General features: G+C 45.4%; 3 protein-coding genes across 6 annotated transcripts in view; 1 reads left to right on the top strand and 2 right to left on the bottom strand.

Annotated features, from left to right (window-relative positions):
• The first annotated feature begins 8 nt into the window (after positions 1–8).
• On the top strand, positions 9–1,182 carry trappc2l (trafficking protein particle complex subunit 2L). The gene is made up of 5 exons (XM_057025674.1): positions 9–92; positions 390–562; positions 703–790; positions 877–956; positions 1,030–1,182. Exons 1-5 carry the CDS (start codon positions 60–62, stop codon positions 1,073–1,075), a joined length of 420 nt encoding a protein of 139 aa, XP_056881654.1. The 5' UTR covers positions 9–59; the 3' UTR covers positions 1,076–1,182.
• Positions 1,179–4,131, bottom strand: pabpn1l (PABPN1 like, cytoplasmic). Of its 2 annotated transcripts, XM_057025669.1 has the most exons (7): positions 3,821–4,131; positions 2,947–3,070; positions 2,431–2,498; positions 2,252–2,358; positions 1,961–2,048; positions 1,630–1,825; positions 1,179–1,545 (listed from the first exon to the last, which is right to left on the bottom strand). In XM_057025669.1, exons 1-7 carry the CDS (start codon positions 3,890–3,892, stop codon positions 1,496–1,498), a joined length of 705 nt encoding a protein of 234 aa, XP_056881649.1. In that variant the 5' UTR covers positions 3,893–4,131; the 3' UTR covers positions 1,179–1,495. The 2 variants fall into 2 exon arrangements, with proteins under 2 accessions (XP_056881649.1, XP_056881648.1); XM_057025668.1 differs by having other exon boundaries at positions 1,179–1,825; positions 3,821–4,129.
• Positions 4,132–4,940: 809 nt separating this feature from the next.
• cbfa2t3 (CBFA2/RUNX1 partner transcriptional co-repressor 3) overlaps positions 4,941–26,080 on the bottom strand; it is a 33,596-nt gene continuing 12,456 nt past the window's right edge. The window contains exons 2-12 of one of the 3 annotated variants that reach the window (XM_057025642.1): positions 20,213–20,368; positions 18,077–18,318; positions 17,892–17,981; positions 17,044–17,225; positions 15,312–15,583; positions 14,622–14,707; positions 13,492–13,777; positions 12,970–13,038; positions 12,298–12,351; positions 10,636–10,826; positions 4,941–10,039 (exon numbers count right to left, since the gene is read on the bottom strand). In XM_057025642.1, the coding sequence (XP_056881622.1) occupies positions 9,644–10,039; positions 10,636–10,826; positions 12,298–12,351; positions 12,970–13,038; positions 13,492–13,777; positions 14,622–14,707; positions 15,312–15,583; positions 17,044–17,225; positions 17,892–17,981; positions 18,077–18,318; positions 20,213–20,368 (2,024 nt within the window). In that variant the 3' untranslated portion in view covers positions 4,941–9,643. The remainder of the gene's footprint in view (positions 10,040–10,635; positions 10,827–12,297; positions 12,352–12,969; positions 13,039–13,491; positions 13,778–14,621; positions 14,708–15,311; positions 15,584–17,043; positions 17,226–17,891; positions 17,982–18,076; positions 18,319–20,212; positions 20,369–26,080) is intronic. The other 2 variants (XM_057025644.1, XM_057025643.1) reach the window with 2 other exon arrangements.

A 26,080-nucleotide genomic window follows, 5' to 3' on the forward strand; every position in this document is an offset into this window, starting at 1 on the left:
TCCAACAGCAATTGAATGCACCATATCACGTGACTACATCTGACAGCCGGAAACATAACATGGCGGTGTGCATAGCAGTTATTGCCAAAGAGGTAATGATTTCTCATCATTTTAAACCAACTGGTTATTTATTTGTGTCTATCGATATTCGGGGTTTATGCCATTGAATTAAAGCTATGACGTCTTTTTGGAAATCCCTTTTTGTTACAACAGTATGCACCGAAGGTGGAAAACCCCAAACAATGCTAAGGCTACGTTGTTAGCATTGGTGTACGCAAGCTGTTGTCACATTTTCCCTTGTATTATTTCTGTTTTGTTCTAGATTATCAAACGTGACACCGTTGCAAGGTGTGTATTGCATATCTGTGCTCTTCGTTTCTTCCCTGTAGAACTATCCACTGTACATTCGCTGCGTGCCCGTTCAAAATGAGTTGAAATTTCATTACACCGTCCACACCTCTCTGGATGTGGTCGAGGAGAAGATCTCCTCAGCGGGCAAGTCTATAGGAGACCAGAGAGAGCTGTACCTGGGGCTGCTCTATCCCACCGAAGACTACAAAGTGCATCCTTTTGGAAAAAAAAATGATGAGGGCCTATATTTTGCGTCATAGGCATTGTTTTGATCTTGTGGAGCTTCCAAAACAATAGGCCAAATCTTTATTGTTCAAAACAGCGACTGAATATCCTTAATTGCTTAACTAGATATGGCTTTGTAACCAACACCAAGGTGAAATTTGTCATAGTTGTGGACTCCTCAAACACATCACTCCGGGATAATGAGATCAGAAGTGTAAGTTGGTCTTAGATCTTTTTACGTTGAAGGAACCACAGCCATTCTCATTTGGTGTAATGTGAGGCTTTGTAATTGATTTTCAGATGTTCAGAAAATTGCACAACTCTTTCACGGATGTAATGTGCAACCCATTCCACATCCCAGGGGACACCATTAAGTCCAAGTAAGTTATATTCCAGTTACAAAGAACTGTTACTCCTCTGTTGCAACACTGATTGTTATTTTTCCCCCTCCAGGGCCTTTGACAGCATTGTATCTGGAATGATGGTACAGGCAGGCTGAAATCCATATAGCTTTTTCTTCCAAGTCCCCACTGTACAGCCATCCTGTCTTCTGTGTGTTGTCTGATTTCATATGTAAATAAAACTAGTCATTTTACCACAAATGAAGCACAGGGTCAATGTTTTATTTATTCACTTACATAGCAAAGAACTTAAGTTATAAAGAAGATTTAAACAAGAGTGCAAGCAGCAACAATACATTCACATTAGTATTGAAAGAAACTGGGAGAAATTACACTATTTCAAGGTTGTCCCATGCATTCACAGCAACACAACGAAACATCTTCACTTTACATCTCGCACACGTGAAGCACTGTAGGATGAATGCAGAGTCGTCTCCGAGTGTCCCGCTCCTGAACGATTTTAGTATAAAACTTATTTAAAATTAGTTCTCTCCTTCCGTCTCATGCTGCAAGTAGCGCTAGCGCTGTTGAGGGTAGTGCTGTCCACTGGACCCTGCCCCCAACTCCTCTGATGGTGGCGTGATGAGAAGAAGACATGGGTATCGTTTTGGCATCTGTTCGTGGTAATCCATGTGTCCCCACTGTCTCTTACCCACTGAGGGGCCTCCATAGTAAGGGTGGGGCGTCTGATGTTGAGGCCTGGTGGACTGGTACCGGAACCTCCCTCGGGAGCTGTTCTGGTATCGAGGAGGACGGAAACCACGACCTCTGCCTCTGGTGTGGCCACCTCTGTGTCCCCCCCTGTCTGTGGTGCTGATGCCTGGCAGATTAGTCCTCTTGGGCAAAACCTGCAAACCAAACACCACTAAATCTTTCCGAGAAATAACCAAATCCACATCTTTAATGGGTTTAATCCATGTGTTCCATCTCAGAAGTATTGTACAAAAAGTTCCAGTTGTATATTGTTAAACAACAAAACTCACCTTGAGAACTCTTCCTCTGAATAGCGTCTCATGCAAACCAATAGCGCTATTCACAGAGTCTCGGTCAGAGAACTCGATGTATGCAAAGCTGCAAAGAAGAAATAAAGTCAATATCCATATAGTTGTGTTCTTTCAGTTGAAGTATCACATAATTAGAGGTCAGCGCGGAAGGTCAGTATATCTTCATTACACAACAGAACATAATAGAAATCTGAGAAGTCTACAGCTCAACACCTCTAAAACAAAGGACTGGTTATTGACTTTGGGACATTAAAGAGACATTAAACCCACCCCTTAGGATGTCCAGAAAACCTATCACACAGAATGGTCACTCGATTTACCGGCCCGCAGCCATTGAAGTGGATCTCCAGCTCGTCTGCAGTGGCTCCGTAGTCTACCTGGATTTGGGAGGTTCAAAAGTGTTCAGATGGGGAGACGTTTTTCTATGAAGAAAAGCCAAAAAGTCATACATTTCCCACATAGACCGATCTGTTGTCGGCATCTATCCTCTCCTCGGGGGTCATATTGTAGAAAGGTCCTAGAAAAAAGAAGCATCATTACAGTGGGAGCAGAGAAGCTGGTTTAGGAATTCACCATCCACACAGGGGGCCACTACACAAAATGAATATTTACCGCTTTCATTCACTACTTGTATAATTTTTTTTCTGATAGAATGCATCAAAAAAAACAAAAAAAACAGCAGTATGCTCCCCTGCTATTTAAGCTCAAATTTGAGATGGAGGGGGCATGAAAACCTGCCAGGGGCAGCAAGGGCGATGCTGGGGCTCACTGCTGTTTTCACACTGGGCGGTGAAGAAGCACATGAAGTGCAGGTGTTGGCCAAACGGATGACGTGGCCACCGCTCACCTGCCTGCAGGCTCCAACGCCACCCAGCTGACCCAGAACAAGCTGCCGAGGCCTCTCAAAATACTTAATGAGCATTCAGATGCAACAACCAACCGATGGCCGGGCCGGGCTGTCTCACCGGGGCGAGGGCTGCAGGTCATGAGCTGCATCTCCCCTGCGTCGCACCTCTCGTCCTCCTTCAGCCGCTCCGTCTCTTCCTCCATCTCGAGCTCCTGAACCCTGGCCTTGATGGCTGTTAGCTCCTGAGGACACAAATGTGAAGTCAGACTGGCACAATCGCATCAAAGTGTTGTGTAAACGCCACCTGGCGGTAGGCTGTGGTAATACCAAAAGCCTCTCCCTCCCTCATTGTTAAAGATCAGATTTTTAAAGAAGTTGGAGAGATGTCTCTCTACCAGACGCCTTCTATCATTGTGTAATATAACTAGTAATACCCATCTTTATTCCAACTGATTGAAAAGACAATGAAAAGCCCGGATTAATCACTGCATGTATGGATTTTTGTGCAAAAGTTAAAAGCTGCCGTGTCATCAAAACTCAAGATTCATCTGGATTAGCAGTATTCCCCTCAGTGTTGAGGGGCAATTTTCCTTTGGCCACCGGCGACATGAGGGCAGAATCGTGTTTCAAATATCCCTTTTCCACTTATCCCTCCACTCCCAACCTCAACGGTCTCCAGAGGTGTTCTCATTTCAACAAATACTGCACCGAGAATCGGAGCGGTCACATTTAAACCTGCCCATATTGGAAGTCGTGCCTCCACGGCGATCCGCGTGCACCTCGTGAGCACGTCCCTCTGCGCGTTGCACCAGATTCGGCTCATCGATCTGCGCCGTTTTCAGCGCCACGACCCCAAACCCGCAGTTTATGCTAGGCTCGCGCTCCTCCGTGCAGAGTGACCACCGTCTGCAACTGGCGCGCGCACAAAAGCCCGCAAACAAACAAACAACACGGCAGCGTTCACCGCAAGGAGACGACATGCCGACACCCACCGGGTCTTCGGCGAAATGCTCGTCGATGGCCTCGTCCTCCAGGTAGTCGTAATCCAGATGGTTTCCAGCCATGCTCACAGCTCCAACATGGCCTCTCCGCGCCCGGACCGCAGCCTGCAGATAAACCGGCGAACAGAACCGCGTCGCGCGGTGCGGAAACGCTGATGGATCACAGGGGCGGCAGCCGAACGCATAGGAGGTCCGCTAATAGATATCACCTGGGACTGACAGCGGGGCGCGCGGGATGATTGACAGCAGCGCGAGAGGACGCGAGACGCAGCTGAAGGAAGGCGTCCACTGTCCAGGGGCGTGACAACACGGGGGGAACTCCGCGCGCCCACAGCCCACCCCACCTTACACATACCGTGGAAATAGATATTAATAATAATGCTAATTAGAGGAAAATGAGCATCTGCACGTGAAATTGAAAAAAAAGAAACGATTCCTTTGTGGATTTGGTCCTTTTGGGCTTTTTTCAGTTTCTATTTTTCTCAGAAATCATCCCCAATTCACTAAGTGGTGCTGTTTGAAAAATGTATTATCAACATCCCCATTATCTTTTCTTTCTATTTGGTCTTGAGTCCATTTGCATGTCTGATTGTTATCACCAGTGAGGCACATTATTCGGCTTATCTGCCCTCACCAACTGATTACAGGAAGAGGTGGGGGAAGGAGCAGAGAGGCAGCACAGCAGGTGCACCAGGACCTCAATAAATACACAGAAGTAAGAAATATCCACAAATGGATCATGTATTTTATTGCTCATTTGTGCTGTCTAACTTATTTTCCATTCTGACAAAAAGAGTTCAGTGGATCCTCATCAAAAAATAAAAGCATAAAACTAAGGAATTTTTACAAATAATAGGGTTTTTATGGTAAATATAAATCAGGGGTTGCTAATTATATCAGTTAAAGTATGAGGAATCCTGAGCATAATAAGAATGATGATATAGCAGTGTAATGAGTAGCTACAGTAGAATATATCTATTACTGCTTTTTTGTTCAGCGAGAGTAGATAATGTGGTTCCTCAAGTGTACATCATGACTCTGTGATAGTGATTATAAGAATCGATTGTTCTTGTCTCGTGTGTGCAAAAACAGGCAGTAAGGGAGCTGGAGACTCGTTTCATGTTTTAATTACACAGTTACATTGTTCAACACAGACAATAACCTGAATTAGAATGTTTTACAGCTTCACACATCCAACAGAGCGAACAGTTAAAGAGCGGTATTAGCAACAGGAAGGAAAGCATGCAAGAAATAAATACAAATCAGAGTTTAATTCTTCTGGCACAGTTAACTTCATCTAAAAACGGCAACAGGACCTTTCGAAGAGGGAGCGAAAACAAAAATGAGAAGAGTCTTCAAAGCGCCAACCTTTCCTACAGAAACAGTTTCTTTTTTCTGTAAGTAATGTATTGCACAGTACAGTAAAGAATGCTTCCCTACACATATAAAACCATAAACCTTTTTTTTTTTCTTCAAATCCATGTAAAGGTTAAAACAGGACCATCCTGAGCCATGGCTTTTGGGGGAAACAAGTGCTGGAGCCACTGTTTGCCACGTTAGCTTTCTGCCTAAGCTAATCTTCAGCACCTGTTTCACAGGACGGACGTGTCACCGACATATCAGATGAGCCTTGAAATGTCATCGAAAGAGTTAACATTTAGGATAGGGACAGACAAATGCCAACCTGCTAAAAATGTGTCACTTGTAAGCGTGCGCTTTGCCCATATCATGTACATAGTTGAACGGAGAAGTGGCTGATGTCGGAGACCCTTGGGTGGCGCTCTCAACAGCAGAGCCCTTATGCATTTGCCATATTTTCAGTCCATATGGGGGTTTGTCAAAGTAAACTGGACAGTTTACTCCATCTTCTGAAGCTCTGGTGCCCCATGAAACTCCTTCCTGCTGGGACATGGCATCTAAACTTCACTGAGACTGAAAGGTGAAGAGGAAAAGTTGCAGGTTTTGGTTGCGTTCTAGTCGTTTTGTAACAAGCCTATTGTGTTTGGTTTTGTTTCGTTTATCCGGGGGCTCGTGTGCAGACACGGAGGCACATGCAAAGCGATTGGATTTGAGAGGAATTGCCACAGCGGGGCTGTTAGGAGGACGATGGCGTGATGCATTACTGCACAAAGCTGTTTCTACTTAATGTGAGGTGATCTGCCACTACAGAATGTTTCATTAAAGCTCTGAAGGTTTCAAGTTTTTACAGAGACAAGAAAAAAGTTTCTCCTATAAAACACACACATGCACACACACACGCTGCCACCAAAAGGCAAAGACACAAAAACCACACATTCATTTTATCTCTGCAAGGCGTCGCAATTGTAAAGAGCCATCAGTGGGCTTTTCCCAGACCAGCCTCTCCTTTTTAATGAAGCACTGTTCCGTTTGGATACAACAACTCCAATTGCTTGAGTAAGAGTTCTACATTTTTGGAGCTCGGCTGCGTCGTTGACTGTGTATTTTATACACTTTGGTTGTTGTGAAGCTCCAACTTCAAGCCTTCCCTGGTCAACACAATGTGTCAAAGCCCACTATAGCAATGCAGTACTTTGGTCTGTGCTTTTATTGGTTTTGGACATCAAATGTAATGTTTGATTCTGTCATTTGGGTAAACTGCAGGTTTGACTCTATTGTGTTGGTGGATTGCAACACCGTCAGCTTGATTTATGGAATGAGACAATAGTCGCTATTCCGCGTCATGATGGCAGTTCCTTTCGATGTGTCAGAATTCCCTCGCCCCCACTTTTATGAGCCATTTTCCGTGTCTGCAGCGAGCCCAGCTTTTTCTGAAGTCCAGGTTAACTCTCCTGGTGGTTAGCTGTATGGTCGCAGGAGGTAGCTAGTGCGAGAGGAGTTACGATGAGGCGGCGCCAGTGGAGGAATTAGGTGTTTTGGAGAGAAAGGACACAAACGAGGCAGATGCCAAGGTAAATACAGAACATACAGAAATGCTACACACGGACGCAGGGTACCTCGCAGCTTACGCCATTTTAATTGCATTAGGAAAAAAAGAGAAAATATAGCAGGAGGAAAGTTTGGTCCAAGTTTGAGGCCAACCAAATTGTGTTGCTATTCCCGACGTTCCTGTAAATCCAGAGCGTTCTTTTAATAGGTGCGCGTGGAAAATGCTGAAACGATGATGTTTAAATATTCCTATGAACTATCCCACTCAAATTCCATCTTAATAAATAAATAATTTAAATTTTTTTTTGTTATTTTTTTTTTTTAATTTTTAGAGGATTCATTTAAATTCAATTAGAGATCCATTGTAGCTTAACACTGGTATAGGAGATATCCTAAATCCTACAGCAATGGCTTTTCCGGCACCATGAACAAAGAAACGACAGATTTTTCTTACCACAAACACTCTCACACACACATCCTCAAACACACCATGTGGGCCAGGGCGGGGGGCGACTCCAGCTTCATGTGGAAAGGATGGAAATGAACACGGCACTAAAAAATTAGAATCAAAATAAAGCTGAATGAATCAGAGAACTAAACCTTTCAGATATTGATTGATTTGTTAATGTTTGCTGTTGAGTTCCTCCCTGCAGGACGTAAACTGGGGTGACATTTAATTCGCCGTAAGCCTGATTGAACACCACTTTGACAAAAACAGGATTAATTGCATCCACCCTGTCAGTTCCTTTTCATGTCACCGCTTTACCTCTGATGCCAACGGTCTCCTTCACTGCCGGTCACGTGACACTTTGATTTGACGGAAATTTGCGTGAGAGAAATCATATTCTGGACATTGAATTTTTAAAAGGTTTCTGTTATTTGGCAAACACATTTTTGGACCTCTTTAAATACTATGTACATTCACATTAACTTACCGATGTTACTTTTAAATATATTTATATGTATCTATATTATATGACACCCTATGGGCAGTTGATGAGGTTCCATTCAGTAGCTGAATTCTCTTCATATTGCACCTCCGTCCTCTCACTGTCTTACAATGCGAGCCATACAAAATATTCTACAAGAGGGGTTTCATTTCATCAATATAGATACAACAAATCAAACAAGCAAAATACGGGGCTTCCTTTCATCGACAAGTGTCCTTTGCTCTGACTTTACTGCTCAGCCCAAACGTAAAGGAAATGAAAAAGGAAGAAACAAAACTAAAAGAACCAAAACAAAGTCCTTCTGTCTGGATATACACAAGGGCAGCACATATGGACATCAGCGACAAGAGACTATTGGAATCTGAAAGTAGGAACAATATCTACAAGCAGGTTTGTACCCTTCCCACGTGACTGCTGTGAGGCTCTGTTCGATGTGGGCTGAGGGTGCAGCGGGGTGGGGGGGGTGTTGGGGTGGGGGGACTAGAGTCAGGTAGTAAGGGAAGAGCGTGGGAGGGCCGTCAGCGGGCAGGGGAGGTAGAGAGAGAACCAAGTCTACGCCACCCTTCACGAGATTCTTCCGCCTGTTGCTTTGGGAAAAAAGTGATGATAAATGCAAAGGTAACAGCGATTCCTTGACAAAAAATTGTTGTGGAGCTGTAAAAGGGACTTGCCACCTTCCCACACTTGTTAGTTCCTTCTCAGGGCATTTTCACAGGTGTGTGGCAGCACAACTGCCATGTATCTTTTTTCCTTTGTCTCCTTTTGAGTCTTTCCTTCCCCTTTCCCCCTCTGTTACAGTCACACACACGCACACGCGCACACACACTCACAAACCGCACTGTGGCAGGGTTCCCATCCATTTCATTTAAGTCCAAGCAAGTTCACAGCATCGTCCATATTCACTAGTCTGGGCCATCGATGAGGGAATCGCTGTAGCTTCTTCCAGACTGCAGAGAGCAGCTGCAGGAACAGTTTCAGAAACGTCACGCTCCGCTAACTGCAGCTTCTCCACAACGTGGTCCTCTCGGGCCTGGCGTGTCTGCTGAGGAGGTGATGTTGCTTTGCATTTGGTTATGAGTGCTTCTCCTTATCGCTTACTTACTCACTTTGGCAGTGTATTACAAAGGTTTGGATCGTGTTATTTTTTTCATCTTTGAATTCATTTGGGTTCACAATGGTGCAGAGAGGTGAGTCCGGTGTAGTTTTTCTTGGCTCGCTAGCAAGGTAGTTAGCAGTTTAAACTTTACTTTCATATCATTATAGTTGTCATCAGCGTCACCATCATCATCTAGTATATTTGGACTTCTCTTTGTTTTCCTTTAAAGCCAGAACATTTAATAAATACTAAGCTGTGTTTTTGAGGAATTAATGGCAGACCCTTCCCACGTTTATTTGGAAAAAGGGTTGTTGTCTTTCTTTCTTGTCCCCGTATAATACTGTGGGATCCTGAAGTGCCACATTGAACTGGTCAGACTGGTAGTGCACGTGTTAGAGCCAGGTACTGATCGATCATTGGTGCTAAATTAAAGGGAATTCCAAGTGCTAATCATTTTCCTCCCGACCTAAGGTTGCTTTACCGCAGACCTTGACTGGTCCTTATTTGGACAGTGTTTAACAAGCTTGCCACACATTCATGTTTACAGCACACGTCTGATATGTTTCCGTGACAGAACACAGAGATAGGGAACCCTTTCCAGGACACTGAACACTAGGTTGGAATCCTTCTGTGGCTGCAGTTACAACAGAATATTTACTGGAAGGGCATAAAGGTAACAAGCTCCAAGAAAGGTCTATCATCAGCTGGTAGGGAAAGAGACTGCAGAGGAGCTCAGGACAAGACATGAGGACTGCTGTAGAGGAGTGGGGAGCAGTGTGCGATGAAGCTTCTTCAGTTTGGTTTTATGTAGAGTATCGGCACAGTCACATCAGTATGCAGGAAAGGGGCGGGGCTCTGACATCAGCGTGAGGTGGCGTCCAGTAGGGCGGGGGTGGCTGGGGTTGTGGAGCGAGAGGCACTGCTGGAACTGCTCTCCTTCGGGCTGGCAGAGACGCTGGTGCTGCCGCCGCCAGCCCCTCCCGTGATGCTGCTCTGGACTGCCAGGGACAAGGGTCCCGGAGGGGTGCTCTCTGAGTGAGTGGGGGGCGCGCCGGAAGATGCCAGGGAGCTTGAGGAGGACGAGGAGGAGGGGGTGCCCAGGGGGACGCCACCGCCCCCCGGCAGCCCCTGCAGGCCCTGACCGCAGACGTGGTGGTGCTTCTCCCAGTCTTTGTGCTGGCAGAAGGAGCCGCAGTAACGAGCTGTGTTGCAGCCGCTGCACGTCTCACTGGCTTTCCTCCCGCAGTTCCAGCAGCTCTGGTGAGACAGTGGGGAGAGATAAAAAATAAGTCTCTTTTTGTCCCAAAAAAAAGGGGGATTTTCTCTAGTATTTTTAACTTGTACGATAGAGAATAAGCTAAGGGCAGGCTGTTTGCGCATATATTTAAAAAAAAATAGAATGGAAATAAAATTATGGATAAATCAGGATTATATCCTACATATCGCTCCAAGCTAAATCATTTGTTGCTGGATCGGAACTGTCCTTATGGGAAGGATTTTAAGAATATCTTAATTTCTCTGTGAGTCCTTTAGGAGGTTTTGCTTCACACACTGGTTTGTGTTACCAGCAGGTGGTGGTCAACTACACTATAATGGCCTGAGTCTGGTGCTCTGCTCCAGCCATCTGTGTCCCCCCTTCTTTTATGAACACACACAACTGGACTGCTTGTACAGTAATCATAACACCGCCATCCATGCCAAACCAAGAGCAGCCGGCTGCTTACAGAAGATAACTCGGAGGATAAAGGAAACAAAGTGAAGGGTAATAGATGACATGGGAGAGTGCTGCAGAGGAGTCTAAAGAGAGAGGGGTAAAATACGGGCGGCCGCAGGGGTCTGTGGTAGGTACTCACTTCGCTGGAGTCCTCCTGCTGGTTGATGATTGTAAGTGCATCCTCCGAGGCTTGCCTCTTCGCCTCGGCCAGGGCCCGTTCCATTTTTGAGCGCTCTGCCGAGATCATCTCGTGAGCCTTCCTCTCAGCGTCCGAGACGGCTTTCTGTAGCTCCGACATCGCCTGCCGCTTAACCTCGTTCACCGCCTCCTCTGATGGCACAAAGGGAGAGAAAGAAAGGAGCATTAGTGCTTTGACCACAGTCCCACGCTGTCAGCTCCATCGTTCTTCTCTTATCCATCATGTTGCCGAACAGATGTCAAATCATTTTAAACTCCCAGATAAGAAAAACCAGCCCGACTTCAATAATTGAATCAAGCCTGGTCACAATAATTTCTGGTGCACATGTTTTTTTCACCTACTTGTTTTGTTTTATTTTTTCCCCCATCCAAGATCCTGGATTAACGTGGTGTTTAAAACAACTTTAATAGAAACTGTTAGGATAAGATGAATAATTTTCAGCTTCCTGCGGAGTAGTTTTTTTTTTATCACCCTGGCTACGTGTTCTCCCAGCAGGAGCAGAAAGAGTGAAGAGGCTGTGTTTTTACAGCAGGCAGGTGCATAGACTCCTGTCCAGATGGCAGGCAAAAATAGAAACTTCCCATATTCTCTTCTCAGTAAGTGGCAGGAGTGATTGTAATGTGCCACCTCTCACTACTGACCTCAACATACGCAACACCTGTAGAAGCCTCTCATATCACAACCATGTAAACATCTTAGATAGCACTTAGTTTAGCTGCTTTTAATAGATTTTAAAAAATTCTCTTTCTTATGTCCTTTCCTTAGTGTAGGTCGCTGATGATATTCATTATTATTAAGTATTCTATACTTTTATTCTGTCATTTATTCAGACATATATTTCCATATATACATCTTTCATAGAAACAGACCTCTGCAGGTAGGTCAGGCCAACCGATGCTGTGCTTTTGTTTTTTTTCCATAGCTCCCAGTTTTATCACATAGGTGTTTCAGATTCAATCCATAATAACTGTCAGTTTTTCTTTCAGATCCACTCCAGCTGTTTTGGACCACATGCAGGCGACGCTTCCACTCCTCTCGTGTACATGGTTGTGTACACAGCTCGCAGCTCATCTTCTTAAAAGCTGGAATTCTGTCAATCCCGTCACACAGACGGTCACGCTCAGACATATGTTCCAATGCTTCTCCTCATCTCATCTCTACCTTTAAGTCCCGCTCTGTCACATCCCTCCTTCTTGTTTTTCATCTCTCCATTGCAAACACTATCTGCATTATCTCCAGCTCCTCGATTATCTGCCCTAATGCGTGCACCACTAAGATTAGTTTGCAAATTTAATTAATCCTTATCGAGAAGACTGCATAGCAGATGCTGGGGCAATTAGCACTTAATGGAAAAACATGGGGGCAGCAATATTAATGTTTTAATTCCGCAGGGATTTGGCAAGTGCGTTACGTCTGTCCGCGTTTTCACTCTTAAGATCTTATTTTTCAAAAGCACTGCAGTCTCTCTACCTGAATCAGAGCCTCACATGTGTGGTTATAATTTGTAAGAAGAGGTGCCAGAGCATGATCGTGATACCTAGCAGACGCTAACACGTACACACAGCAGAGGTGAGACTTCGTGAGTGAGATATTTTTACTCACCCTGCCTGTTTTGAAGGTGCTTTAATGCTGGGGAGAGCGGGATGCTTGTGGTACCTGTATGAAAAACAACTGCAATTAAAAGAGCCTTTTTTACCCCGCTGGTGAAAATGCAGCGCAGTATTTTGCCGACAGCAGCAGCATTTTTCCTCTGCAGGGAATTAGAGTATGATGGTAATATACAGTAACAATACTGGGCGGAACGGGGCAGAGCCAGATGACTCCTGGGATTGGCTCTATCTTACATGCAGTGTGTGAGAATGCCCATGCAAGCATGAAACTCCCACCATCCATCCACTGGCTCCATTCTGAGCCCAAAGTTTCAGAGATATTTTGCAGTAAACCACATTAAAAAACGGAGGACAATAAATCTCGTTGAGTCGAGCTGCACTGCTGCGGCCTGCTTTGAGCCAGGTGACTGCATTTTCACTGCTGGTTTAACTGCAGTGGCCTTTCATAGTGGTGACAGATGGCAGACATTTAGCCTTAATGACACAGAAAGCCTCCAATCCTCTGCCCTGATGGACCCTTGTGGCAATAACACCTCTGTTCTGTTTGTCTCTATAGCCGGGGCAGGGGCCTTGAAGACTGGCTGTGGCGGGTGTGCTTGTGTTTGTGTGTTTTGTTAGTCTGTTAGGACACTCAAGAAGAATATAAAGAGAACTTTGCACTTACCAGCTTTCCTCCAGATTTCCTCTGGCAGGTATCCCGAAGGAGGCCTGTGTAGGAAGTCTCTGTGGATCTCTGAAACACACAAGCAGGCAAAATACTGAGACTCGATCTCACGCACACACATGCACACACTTAAACATCATCACTTGTGGCATAAATAAAGCTCTTTTTCAACCATTTCTGGCCAGAAAAGGAGTGTGACGTGACTAGAGAATAATCGATGAGCTTTCTGCAGGCGTAAGACTGCAAATAGTTGTTTAAACGTGCAAATAATCCATTGTTTTATGAACGTTCACATACAAAAACATTTGGAACGGCTGCTTTCTTAACCTCTATACTCGACATAAAAATATATCTGCATCTCTACAACATGTGTGTGTTTGTTCTGTAATTGCACACGCTCAGAATGGACAAAGCAGGGGTCCAGGCCCCCCATGCTGGAGCTCTTGATCTAACTGCCTGTTTCTGTCTGGCCCTACCTTGCTGTCAGTGTTTGCCAGAAATACCCTGTGAGTGTTTGTCTACCTGTCTGTCTGCCTGTCTGCCTTTCGGCAGCCGAGGGCGTTCCTACGGGCAGTGACTCGCTGCTGTTAGCTGTGTTGGAAGAGGAGCTGTGGTGAGTAGAGGGAGGAGGAAGAGGAGAAGGAGGAAGGCAGTGCAGTCCGTTGCTCCCACCTTTTTTCATCTCTTCCACGTCGCTGTAGCGTCGGATCCAGTGGTTCATTTCCTCCCGGTCGGCCTCCTGGCAGCGGCGCAGCACTGTCAGAGAGCGGCGCGTCTTCTCTACCATGTCCATGATGCAGTTCAAGAGCTGCAACAGACGAGGTTGATTGTCAGTTAAAGTGGTTGATCTGGACATATGTAGCTCTCAAAAAAAAAAAAAATCAAATCCCAAACAAAACACAGACAAAAATCAGTTTGATTCCTGTCAGCAAATTTATAGTCAGTCAAAGAGCACTACAGCAAGGATAATGTAACAGCTGGGCTGCTGATAAAAATGTGCCAATTCCTTTCTACCCTTCTGGTCTGATCTCTGCCAGCTCAACAGATTTCTCTTTTTTCCTCTCCTTTCTCCACTCTGTTGCAGTCACTTTCCTCCCCAACAGTGTCCTGTGTTTCCACACCAGGCCTGTCGATTAAATAAGTTTACATCTTCGACATTCAACCCATAACATTATTTCCATTCACTGTTTGCCCCTCTTCTCTGTCCCAGCTTTGCTAACCCCTCCCTCCTCTCTCTGAGTTCGCTATATTTATTTCAGCAAAGTGTTTCTAATTTGGCGTGCGGCCAGGCCTGGCCGGTTCTCTCCATGACTGCAGCTCTTGTCTCAGCTGCTCTCCCCAGCTGGAGCTGCTCTCTGCTGGGCCCCGAGCTCCATCTGGAGCTCTGTTTCAGTGTGAGTCTGTGGTATACACGTCTACATGTCTATTGACGTGATTTTGTCCTCACGGCACTGACCGGCAGGTAGACACAGAGGTGCTGCCTCATTTTGGATTTTGTTTTTAACTAAAACACTGACACAACAACAATCACTTGTCTTTAGGATGCGTCCCAGACGGGAGGGAAGTTGTCTGTAACCTGCAAACATCCTTATTTCTGTGTTGTAAATGGGGCAGTGGGGCATTTAACACATATCTACCACGCCGATGCATACGTTATCAAGGTGCTTCCATTCCTCTGCCCACTCTCGATCCGTGAGACGGTGGTCAATCACCTCCTCTTGGCGGGCTCCATGCACTGCTGAAGGAAGCACAAATAGATCTTTGATTCAGAGCCTTCACCTCACAATTTCTTCCACTTTTTTATGTTTTTCTCACTTTAAATCCCATTTTAAGGGCTTTATTCTGCTCAGAAAGCAGAAGTCCATATGTTACAGATTGTAGAGATTGCAAAAGACCATCACTAGGAGCACATTCATCCAACATAAGTCACCTGTTATTATTTTTAATTGTGGAAGGGGGTTGATGTCACCTGTCCTGATGAGAGTGAGATGAGGCCCATTCCGCACTACTTACATCCCTTAATATTAAAATGTTATTTCTGTGCTTTTGTTCCCAATACTGTAGATTTCAAATTTTTAAAAATAGCTTTATATACTCAAGGTTCACATGTAATTCAACCCTTTCCTTTTGGGAACACAGAAGGACAGCATATATGGTTGCCACAGTTGTAACACATGGACATGTATGGTTTGTTCTTTATATAGATGCACTGCCAGAAGGATTATCACACAAGACAGACAACTGGCCTTTGTTCTCTACATATATCTCACTTTCCTGTGCATGAGCACATGTTCTATCCTCTGGGGACTGACGGCCGATAGATTGTTGTGCAGCTATCCTACCTGTCTGCCGGTGTCTGTCTCGTTCACTGTGTCTGTAGGCGTCTCTGTACTGGTGTGCAAGGGCCATGTCTTCTAAGCGGTAGTGCTGAGGTCCCATCTGAGGGTTGGGAGGGTGGGACAGTCCATTCGGAGGGTGTGTGGGGAGGCCGTTGGGAGGCGGGTGAGCAGGAAGACCCGTGCTGGGGCTAAAACGCTGGCTGGGGCTGATGGTGCAGGGCCTCTTAGCTAGGTGCTCCGGGTGCAATCCGTCTCTCTCTGAGCTGTCTTTGGTCCTGTAAAAGATGTTAGAGAGATTAGTGACCAGAAGTTTAAACACACTAAAATTTAGATTTGTTTTGCAGCTGCTTCAGTCGGCACAATTGACTTATGAGAGTCTGTTTAAACACTGTCTTTCTTGTTATTTCTGCAGCTCCTCCATAGTGGGTGTGAACAAAGAAACTCACATATGTCTCCCTGCTGAGAATTGCTTGTTGTTCAGTTGCAGCATGGCAGCGGCTCTCCAAAGCTTTTGCACAGCTGTACACCATATGCATTGAACAAGTCCAAGTGTTCACCCTGCATCTCAAGCTCCTAATCTGAATATCCCTCAGCCTACTCTTAGATTGCAAGTATTTCTCAGCTCTCCCTCCCACCCTGCTCCCAGGCTTAAGGGGCAATATGGACCGAATACTGTGTGTTTGGCAGATGTTTGGTGACGCTCATTTGTGTCTGTGTGCTTAAGTCAGTCTGTGTGCCTGTGTGTGTGTGTGTGTGCGCATGTGTGCTCGCACGAGGTTGTTTTTTCCAGCCATCTGGATAGTTTAAATGGTAGTGTTGATGTTAATCTGTTTAGTTGGATGACCATCCATCCATCCATCCATCCATCCATCCATCCATCCATCCATCTATCTATCTATCTATCTATCTATCTATCTATCTATCTATCTATCTATCTATCTCTATCTATCTATCTATCTATCTATCTATCTATCTATCTATCTAATACACATCGCATATATACCCTAGAAATTAGAGGAACAGCTGGTCCTGGCCCAGCCTAACCCCTCCCCCCTTACGTCTGTGCCTACATTATAAGCCCCAGGTCTGGAGACAGAGGTGTGGGGATTAAAGTGGGATTGCACACTGGGCTTCAACTACACCCATCCCCACCAACTCCCCACTCAGGATGTGCTCTGCATTGCGGTCAGCACATCACCATCTGGACAGATCCCTGACATATGGGCAGCTGCTGGGAGGCAGCAGGTCACAGACACTTGGAAAGGGAACGAGTGAAGAAGGTGATGAAGCACTGTGGATACATTGCCAGAAATAGAGGAGGGCAACAGTGGAAAAAATAGAGGAAATGCCAGGTAATTTTTTTATGCCGCCTTTGTAGTGACTGAATGAAGCAGAGGCGAAATGATAGACAAAAAAACCCCAGTGCACTCATACGTAGGGTTTGCTGGGGAGAACTGCTGTATTACACCCCCTCTGCTCTGTCTGAGTTCCCCTCTCAGATGTTCTCCTTTTCTCATTGCATTTATCATCTGTCCCTGCCAAATAAAGCCTGGCACAGAATAATGGATGTTCAGGCATCAAGCACAAAGGATTTATAGACTACACTTATTGTTGGCACTTTATTACCTTGAAACAATGCCTATAATAAAAAATAAATAAATCAGAATTCATTTTCCACAGTTCATTGAATGTGCTAGAGATTGTTTCTGAGCGCGCTTTAATGTGGAGCCGTTACCTGTCAGGGGTCCTCCTCTTGCCGTGCTCATTCATCTCCAACATAATCTCAGAGGAGTCAAGCGGTGAGCTGGCATTGGCGTCCAGGAGAAGCTGCTCATGCTGGGCCAGATACTGAGCTGGAGTCTGCTTGGCCAACCGGGCGCAGTGGAGCAGCTCTCTCTGCAGCAGGGGGAGGTTTGCCTTCAGTGGTAAAAACAAGTGAGACAGACATCTCTGCATTAGGAAAGAAATAAATCGTAGTCGGGAGGGTATAGATTTTTCTTGCTGATGTAAATGTAGAGAAGAGTGTTAAGCAGAGACCGTTTGAGTGGAAAATTGTGACTGAACAACAGATAAGGCGAGTGAGAGTGAATGATTAGAGAGAACGGAAAAGAAAGTGATAGATGAAGAGACGGGATGAGATAAGACAGGTCCCTTGACACTTTCCTCTGCCATGTTTCTCTCTCTCTGGTTCTCTCTCTGCAGGGTGTGCTGATAACCTACACTGTGTGTGTGTGTGTGTGTATTTGAGATTCTGCATGTGTGTCATCACTGTCAAATAACTCTCAAACCTGTCTGGTTGATATAACACAGGCAATGCTGTAAGGTCCCAGATGTGAGGGATCATCACACACCAGGAGGTCTGACATATTCACACAAACCACTTTTAATGGACACTCACATATGCCATGCCTTTTCTCCATAGCACTATGCAGCGCAGACCTGTATGTTTCCAATCGAAAAGCTATTTGCAGAATGGGTACCGCATCCAGACGCATATGGAGACGCAGTGATGAATGCTGATGATACGTGTAGCTGCTGTCAATTTCAAGCTCGCTGACATGACTCAAGGGCGCGAGGGCTTACCTTCAGGAAGGGAATGACGAATGGTCTCAGAGGGAAGTTGGTGGCCTCGTGGAGTTTCGAGTGAAAATCTTCGATGGTGAGAGTGGAGTTCTGGGCAAAGGCACGAGAGTTGCTTATTTACTTATCGCCTTATTCTCTTGTCATTCTTTCAGTGGCGTCTTTTCAGAATTTTCTTCTGAACTCACCACCAGCCCCAGCACGAGGCTGCGCACTCTCTCTCCGATCTCAGGCGATATGTCGTTGCCAAACTGCTGCAGTGTGGTCAGAAAGCGCTTCAACTTGCAGAGCTGCCGGGCACCGCAAGCTGGCGGGAGCTGCTGGTTGGAAAGGGAGGCAGTTGAGGACATGGCCGGCCCATTACTGAAGCCGTTAGGAGTGGATGGAGCACCATTAAGCGATGTAGGAGAGTGACTGCTCCCATTCAGCACTGCCAAGAGACAGAATGGAGGGATGACATGAATCCGCTGTTTTGTTGAAGTGTGAGGGGTATGTGACAGATCTGAGGGTGTGATGATGCCAGAAGCTCCTTAACACCATACATAGTACAGATAACCCACAACACAAATAAAACATGTATTTAAGTCAAATCTGACAGCCCTGCCACAGAACAACATGCACTTAATGACCCCAACATGCAATTTCCTGTCATTTCTTTTGTACGCGTGTGCCTGTGCATGCACATGCACAACGTCAGCTGTTTTCCAACTGTTACTATCCGACCCTCCCTCCAATCTCCCTCCATATCATATCTATTCCACGTTGCTCCTCGCAGTGTCCCCTCTCTCTTGGACACAACTATAAGAGGAACTTGTTAAAGAGGTGCCAAAAATAGTCCTGAAGCCTGTGTTACTTTTATTCCAATAGCAGGTGTGTGGCTAAATCCGGTCCTACACATGTCCGCCAGCTGAGAGTAGATTTGCAGCTTTATGGTTCAGAATAGAAGCAGCAGGCAGCACACATATAAGATCAGTCGTATAAACTCTATAATGCAGGCACAAATTACCGGGAGCTCAGATGTCCAATTTTGTCCTTCCATTTGTTTTTCGAGTCGCACACACAATTTGCATGAACATTGAAAAATATTTTACATATACACTCCAACATCCTCCATCACTTCATTCAGTACAGCTATGTGCAGCATATTGGAGTTGAAACCAGATTGTACTGCCTTCACGACTGTTGTTAAATTATCTACACATTCATGTCCTTTGTAGTTAATAACAACTTTATCAATATGTAAATCAAACGAGGCATTTAGTGTCAGTACACAACACATAACATTGACATTTACAGTGTGTTTAACAGCGTGTGGTCTACTCGAACACAATAGGAGGTTTGGGCAGTAATCTCATTCCTGTAGTTCCTCCCAGCCATAGTTACTGCTCAGTCAAGGGTCTAAACACATATGGACTGGACCATGTGATCGCAACAGGCAGCACTTGTGTTCTGGTTTTAGAGAGAGGGTTGCAAGGAGAGAGCTACTGACCGCCCGCCACGACAGGTGAAACAACATGTCCTGTCATTGCTATATAGGGAAGAAAGTAGTGTACACACATTGCATGGTTGCTCTAGCTGCTGCCGCCTCAACCAGCTGGTAAACAACACAGATACACATATACCGCCACAGCCGCCCTTTGCACACGCACCCAAAGACACTTGACTCAAAAGCAAAGGGCATTCTCTAGACCAAAAGGGACAGGGACACAGTATATGCTTGGAGACACACACCTGACACTCAAGCGACTTAAGCACTTGTTCAGCAGCACGGAGAAGAAACAAATATTTCAAATCCCTCTGAATTTAAGAAGCCATTGTTCATGCACACGTTGAGAGAAGGACAACTTTCATGCAAAACATCAGCAATTATTACGCCTTGAAGGGCAGGAGTTTCCCTTTGTTTATCACTGAGTGTAAAAGTGTAAACTCCGGAACCACCGTGAATGCTGGGCATCTGGTCGGCCCAATTTAGCAGAGTTTGAGCTTGGATGTCAAAACGGGGTTTGACCTACAAATGACTGTGCGTAGATATCCGTGTCAACACAGTGGGGATGCCTTCCTTGCAGTGTTGCGCAGATGTCGTCTCAGGTCTCTACAGCTACCTTAAAAGACTAGCTGTTTCTTTTATGTGGGCACATGCTGCAGGTAACTTGTTTTCACTAAACACACACATAAAACCTGCCTGGTTTTACCCTAACCGCCACCCTCTGATCACACAACTCGCCACAGACAGGTCATATTTCTGTGTAAGGCCTTACATGTGGCTAGACATGGTGGTTCTACAAGTTACGTACAAATAATCATAGAAAACCCTGGGATCTTACTTGATTTACTGGTAGTTGGGGTAAATGAAGCATTGCGATTTGTTGCTTGGCTGACAGCTGGAGGTGGAGGAGGCATGGCGGGTGGGGTGGACCTGGGCTGGGTTTTCACATCCGCAGGTGAATCTGGCATTGTGCCAACTGTTTGCACTCTGCTACCTGTAACGTGAAGGGGAAAGGGGAAGAGGCAAAAAACAGACAGTCATCAACATGGAGCACTTGCATGGATGGAAAAGAAACTTACTTTCAAAGTGGAGACAGCTGGTTAAGGAGGAGAGCACTGACATTTTCACCAAGGCAACCATCGATTGCTTCCTTGGACCAAAAGCCCCATAAAAAGACGCAAAACAAATCAATGCACGGAGTGGAAATGAATCCAAAGTTGTATTGTGTCTCTCTTGGAGATCCGTGGGCCTTTGAGACATACAGTCACACCTGCTCACTCGTTCAGCTGCTGCTGACTGAGCCCTCCCTCCCTCCCTCTCTCTCTCTCTCTCTCTCTCTCTCGCTTTGTCTCTCTCTCTCTCTCCCTCTCCTCCATGCAGATACCCTCTATGTAGCTCTGACATCCCAATCAGTGGCCCTCCAGTACAACCTCAACCCCCACACACACTCACACACACACAAATTCACATGTGCACAGTTCTCACTCCACCCCGCCTGTCCCCTCTCGTCCCCGAGTTCAGACAGCCGGCTTGACAGCCAGTGACAAGTGCAGCTGGATCTGCTGCTGTCCATCACGCTGGACTGGCTTTCAACAGAGCTCCATGCTGCTACCAGGATCTTCACTGTCCTCTGCCAGACACCCTGCGAGGACCAAACAAGGCCATGCCGGGTCTGTGGCACGAAGGGGATGAAAATTATGGCAAGGGACACGAGAAGAAAACATGACACTTGTTGAATCTTGCGCTGCTGCACTGTGATGAGTTCTGCCTCATATTTTGTCAGTCTATACAAACAATGCAATTTATGATTCAGTGAGTGTTGACTGTGTCCGTCTGTCTCTGCAGCTGCTGAACTACATCTTTTTGCCATGTCAACCTGAGCTGAGAGGTGTGAGGGCTTTTGCAGCCTGTGAGAAAATAGCTTTAGAGTCTGTCTCTGTGTGTGAATGGCAGAGAGTGCAAATATGTGCATGGATGAATGAATAAAACAGATTTGCAGCACAGCTGATATTTTGATAAATCGTGATCAAATGTGTGCATTTCTGTACCTGCGTTAAATAAATATATTCAGTATTAAAACAAAAGAAAATGGTATGAGGAAATGTGTAAACATGCGCTTAATGGTGAATATATTGACTCTCAATCTTCTATGTTTTGCTTTTAGATGATCCTTAATGCACCAAAATATAAATATTTCGTTCTTCCAACCATGACCCCTAGAATTAGGGTGTACACACACACACACACACACACACATACAAACAAAAGATTAATGATGCAGTGGAAAATAGAGGGAATGAGTATGAATAATGTAATAACCTAATGTAATAAACGTACCAATAAACCAGCATTTTCACCATCAAATCATTGTTTTTTTAATAGTGATCCATTCCCAAGTTATGATCCACTGTTTTCCTTGATATAACTCACTCTTGCTTCTGTTGGACTCAGGCTGGCGTTCGCTTATTTCTGAGAGCTCATGTTGATGCGTTCAACAGCTGGTGTCTGTATTTAAAGAGCGCCACTCTGAGCATACTGAACGAGGGCCATTGACACAGTGATCTTCAAGAACATGAGGAGCATGCCACTGTTTGCCCCATGCGAGGCTCTCTGAAGATAAACACACAAGGTTGCAGATCGAGGCTGCTCGAAATAGATGCAGTCATTCTCCTCTAAAGAGTCCTAAACACACAAACAAGCTCCCCATGCTTCTGAATGGGTTGCCTGCTGCCTTCAGTAAGAAGGGTTTTTGTTTCAATCAACCTCCTCTTTGATCAAAAATAGTGTCTCGCTGCTTCCAATCAACACTGTGGGGCACACATGACAACACTCATCCTAACATGCATTATTATGCATGCTACAAGCTGCTTGGTCAATTTGTCTCCGTATTGATTCACTGACTAAGGAGAGAGGGAGAGGAGAGAGGAGGACAAGGATAAAGGGACTGTCCTGTCTTTTTGTGCGCTACCACCCGACATGGGATTACAGACAGACAGATGTTTAATCTGGGTAGGGGACAGGGAGCACACATAGCCACCAGGCTCTGGATTTCACTTTTAATACATTGAAAAGACCGCTTGGTCTGATACATCTGTGTCTGTTTGTGCTGTGTCACCAAGGACAAAAAAATAAAAACCAAGACAGGCAAAAAGAGGAGAGACATGGAAAATCTTGTGGAATAACAGGTAAACAAAATCTGGTTAAAAAAAAAATGGTTGTGAGCATGTATGTGTGTGTAGTTGATCTGTAATGGCTGCATCCTCCTGAGCCAAATCGGATCAGGACGATACAAACAACTGAATTAAGTTGGGAAAAATACTAATGATTAAAACGAAATTGCTGCTGTCTGTATCATTTTCTTGTTTCTTTAACTCCAAATATCTGAACATGTGACGTAACTGGGGTTAAAAGATTGCCCACCAGAGAAACAGTCTGCAGTCTGAGTTCTAAAAATGTTCTCGGTCTTCTGCTTTCCCCCTTGTGCCATGATGAAACATGATGAAAAGCAATTCTCTCTGAGCCACACAAAACCACAGGTCACAGACTGTACAAGTGCACGGCGAGAGAAGGAGAGATTTTGAATCTTTTCTGTTCGTACATTACAAACCTCAACAACATCCTTCTGGACAAATGTTCAGAAAAATAAAGTCAGCATGCAGGATATGACACAAACATCACAAGCACGTGAGTTTGTTTGTGTCTATTAGATGAAATGCTCTCTGCATGTGCGTCCATTCCTCCTCTAATGATACAGCTGCAAATTATTATACAGCTCACCCCTGCAGAACGGTCCCCTCGAATCCCTCCCATCTATTCAATCTGTTGGACTCTAGAAAGACTCTTCAGTGACCGCAGAGCCTTAAAACTCTCCCTGTGTCTCTGGCTCCTTCCCTCCCTCCTTCCTTCCCCGCCTGCCTCTCTCTCTCTCACTGTAATTCCCCCAGTCTCCAGGAATGCTGTTGTTTTTAATTTCTCCCAGCTGCTCTGGCTGGCTGCCCAGCCGCCTGCCTTCCCACATCTGTTCCCCATCAGGCCGCTGAGGAGTCCACACAAACAGAGCCTGAGCCTCTGGCCCCCAGCCTCCCACCAGGTCTCCATATCAAAACATGGGGATTTTAAGCTCTGTGCCCTGGATCATTGAAGAAGGCATACAGCGCCAACAGAACCCATAAAATTACCAACCCAAAGGCCATTCCTAGAGACAGAACCGCTACCATTGGGACCACAAAAACAATGATTCACCTTCCTGTGGTGCAGCAACACCAGCAAAAAGTGCTTCTGTGTGCCTTTAGATTCTGGTATATGCATTTTTTTTCCTATGCATCGGAACTGTGTCATGACTAAGAAGGATTTGGATGCATCTGTGTGTTTGTGCGTGTGTGTACTTCTGCAGACAACTCCCAGACTCCACTTCATCTTGAGCTGATTTAGAGTTCAGAGGCTTTAAAGTTTGCACTAATGACAGGGCAGGAGACGGGACTGCACAGTGCATGCGAGAACAGATGAATGCACACATGCTCAAACGTTTGCTGTCTGCATATGCTCACGCTGTGGACACAAACAAATATTTTCCCTCTATGTTACTTGAGAATGCCTGTGATAGCGCACATGCAGCGCCGGCTGAGCAAACATGTTCAAAAAAATGGGGGCTGGTTGTTGGAGGGGGTTCTCTCTTAATGGGCTCTGACAAAAGCCGTCCTGCCTTTGATTATATTACTCAGAGCAAATCAACAAGTCACCGTTCTCTCGCCCCAAGTCAAATATCATCACACGGTTTCTTTAAATTTGGTTAACTGCAAAGAAAAGCCCGGATAGCTTGAACACAGATGGGGAGTGAGGATGCACTGATGGCAATTTATCCTGAGCCAGAGGTGCTAAGAGTAGAGGAGTAGTACTTCTGTCGCTCTAAGCTGCAGGGATCCTGTCATACAGTGCTTATATCTGTGAAAGCTGTTATTGATGTAATTGTATTGAAGTTCTAACGACCATCTGTTCTCCGCTGGGAGGACCCGGCTCCTCTTGTCGGTGGTGAAGTGGTTATGTGCGGCATATCGCTGCTTGCGAGGAAAAAAACAAACTTCCTTTTTAGATTTTTCCCAACGGCTGATAATAAAATCCAGATGCTGTGTTGGAGCGGTTTCTGCCTCACTCTTTCACCACTGTCCCTTCTCTCCTCTCTCGCCTTACCCACCCCTTTGCACCTTTCTACTCCTCCATCCTTCCACGAGCTAACAATTTATTTTCTCTTTTCATCTACATCTTCTCTTTCAGCCCCTTCCCTCCTCGCTCTGGGATTCATCTGTCCTCACCTCCTTCTTCCACTCCAGCCACTACTCACCAGAGCTGTTCCTAAATAACGGAAAGTATTTGTGACATTCGGCCGAGGCAGCTGTGCCAAGAGCAACTGCCTTGGCTAGCCAGACACATCTGGAGTGTGTCTGCGCTGGGCACAGCGACTAATGTTGGCTGTCCTGCACAAAAAAAAACAGTCATAAATTCTACAGAAATCATGCACAAACAACACTGTCGTACGCCTGTTGTTTTTTCTTTAGCAGACTGATAACTGTTGCTCGCTAGAGCCTGGGAGCCATATGCGTAAAATCTCCCCTGTCCTTGTTACTTTGTTGAAAGACAGCTCCTCGGCAACGTGCGTAAGAATACAGACTTCTGTTTATGCATGTGAACAACCACAGAGTGTATACATGCGTGCGCATCGTGCTTCTATGTTTATCTGTAGCCACGTATGCATGTGTGTCGCTCCAGGGTCTCTGTGTGAGAGGAGTTGAACACCTGAACATCAATAACTGTCATGTGGGCCACCTGGGACCCCGCAGCCAGCTTGCACCATGGGCACAGAGCCATCACCAGCACAGCTGCCACAGAGTGCAGAAGAGGGAGGGGAGTGGAGGGGGGCATATGAGGGAGGAAGTGGAAGACAAGAAACACACAGTTGATTGTGCATATACATCTGGGAATGGATCTGAGAGACAGAAATGCAGACGGACATGAATAGGGAGACGGATTCACGTGTAACCTCGGCGCTACATGATAACGCTCTGTGTTGTCTCTCATCTACATCTTTATTTATTTCTGCTTGTCCTGTCAGCCATGAGTCTAATTTTGCCAGCTGAGAGCTAAGCCTCGGGCTGCCACGTTTCAACATCCGACATCAGACTCTCTGTTGTTAGTCCTCTTTCAGATGAGCTCAGCTATTAAATATGACATAATGTTATGAAATGGAGCATCGTGTGGGGATAAACCTGACTGGTTAGCCAAAATTTCAATACCTCCTTAAAATAATAATAATGCAATTAAGGGCTTAAGGGAGGTCATAGGGACTTGATTTTTCATTGCACTCTTTGGATAGGTCTGTTTTCGCAGCAACAGAGCTCATTTTTAAAGTGAATAAATCTCAGCATTATCCTATAGCTACAGTAGTCGGATCTGCAGTATTACCACAAGATTACGCAACACTAATGTACATCTCACTCTGTTATTGTTTACAAGCTTTAAATTGAGTTGTAATTCCTCACATTTTTGCTGAGGTTTGAAATATTATTGCTCCAGCATGAGTATTTAGCACTTTATATGTGAAAACCAGTGCTTCATTTCTCTCGGATTTTATTAATAAAACGTCAGTCTTTAAGGGTGATCCAAGACTGAATGAAAACTGGCATGAAATAGTCAAGATTAACGTACTGACCAT

Source organism: Takifugu flavidus, chromosome 2, assembly GCF_003711565.1.
Source record: "Takifugu flavidus isolate HTHZ2018 chromosome 2, ASM371156v2, whole genome shotgun sequence".
Lineage (NCBI taxonomy): Eukaryota > Metazoa > Chordata > Actinopteri > Tetraodontiformes > Tetraodontidae > Takifugu > Takifugu flavidus.

Coding starts and splice junctions, on each gene's coding strand:
- trappc2l (XM_057025674.1), top strand. CDS start 60: ATGGCGGTGTGCATAGCAGTTATTGCCAAAGAG. Junction 791..876: donor GGGATAATGAGATCAGAAGT/GTAAGTTGGTCT, acceptor ATTGATTTTCAG/ATGTTCAGAAAATTGCACAA. Junction 957..1,029: donor GGGGACACCATTAAGTCCAA/GTAAGTTATATT, acceptor TTCCCCCTCCAG/GGCCTTTGACAGCATTGTAT.
- pabpn1l (XM_057025668.1), bottom strand. CDS start 3,892: ATGGCTGGAAACCATCTGGATTACGACTACCTGGAGGACGAGGCCATC. Junction 2,359..2,430: donor GATCGGTCTATGTGGGAAAT/GTATGACTTTTT, acceptor TCCCAAATCCAG/GTAGACTACGGAGCCACTGC. Junction 2,049..2,251: donor TTTTCTGGACATCCTAAGGG/GTGGGTTTAATG, acceptor TCTTCTTTGCAG/CTTTGCATACATCGAGTTCT.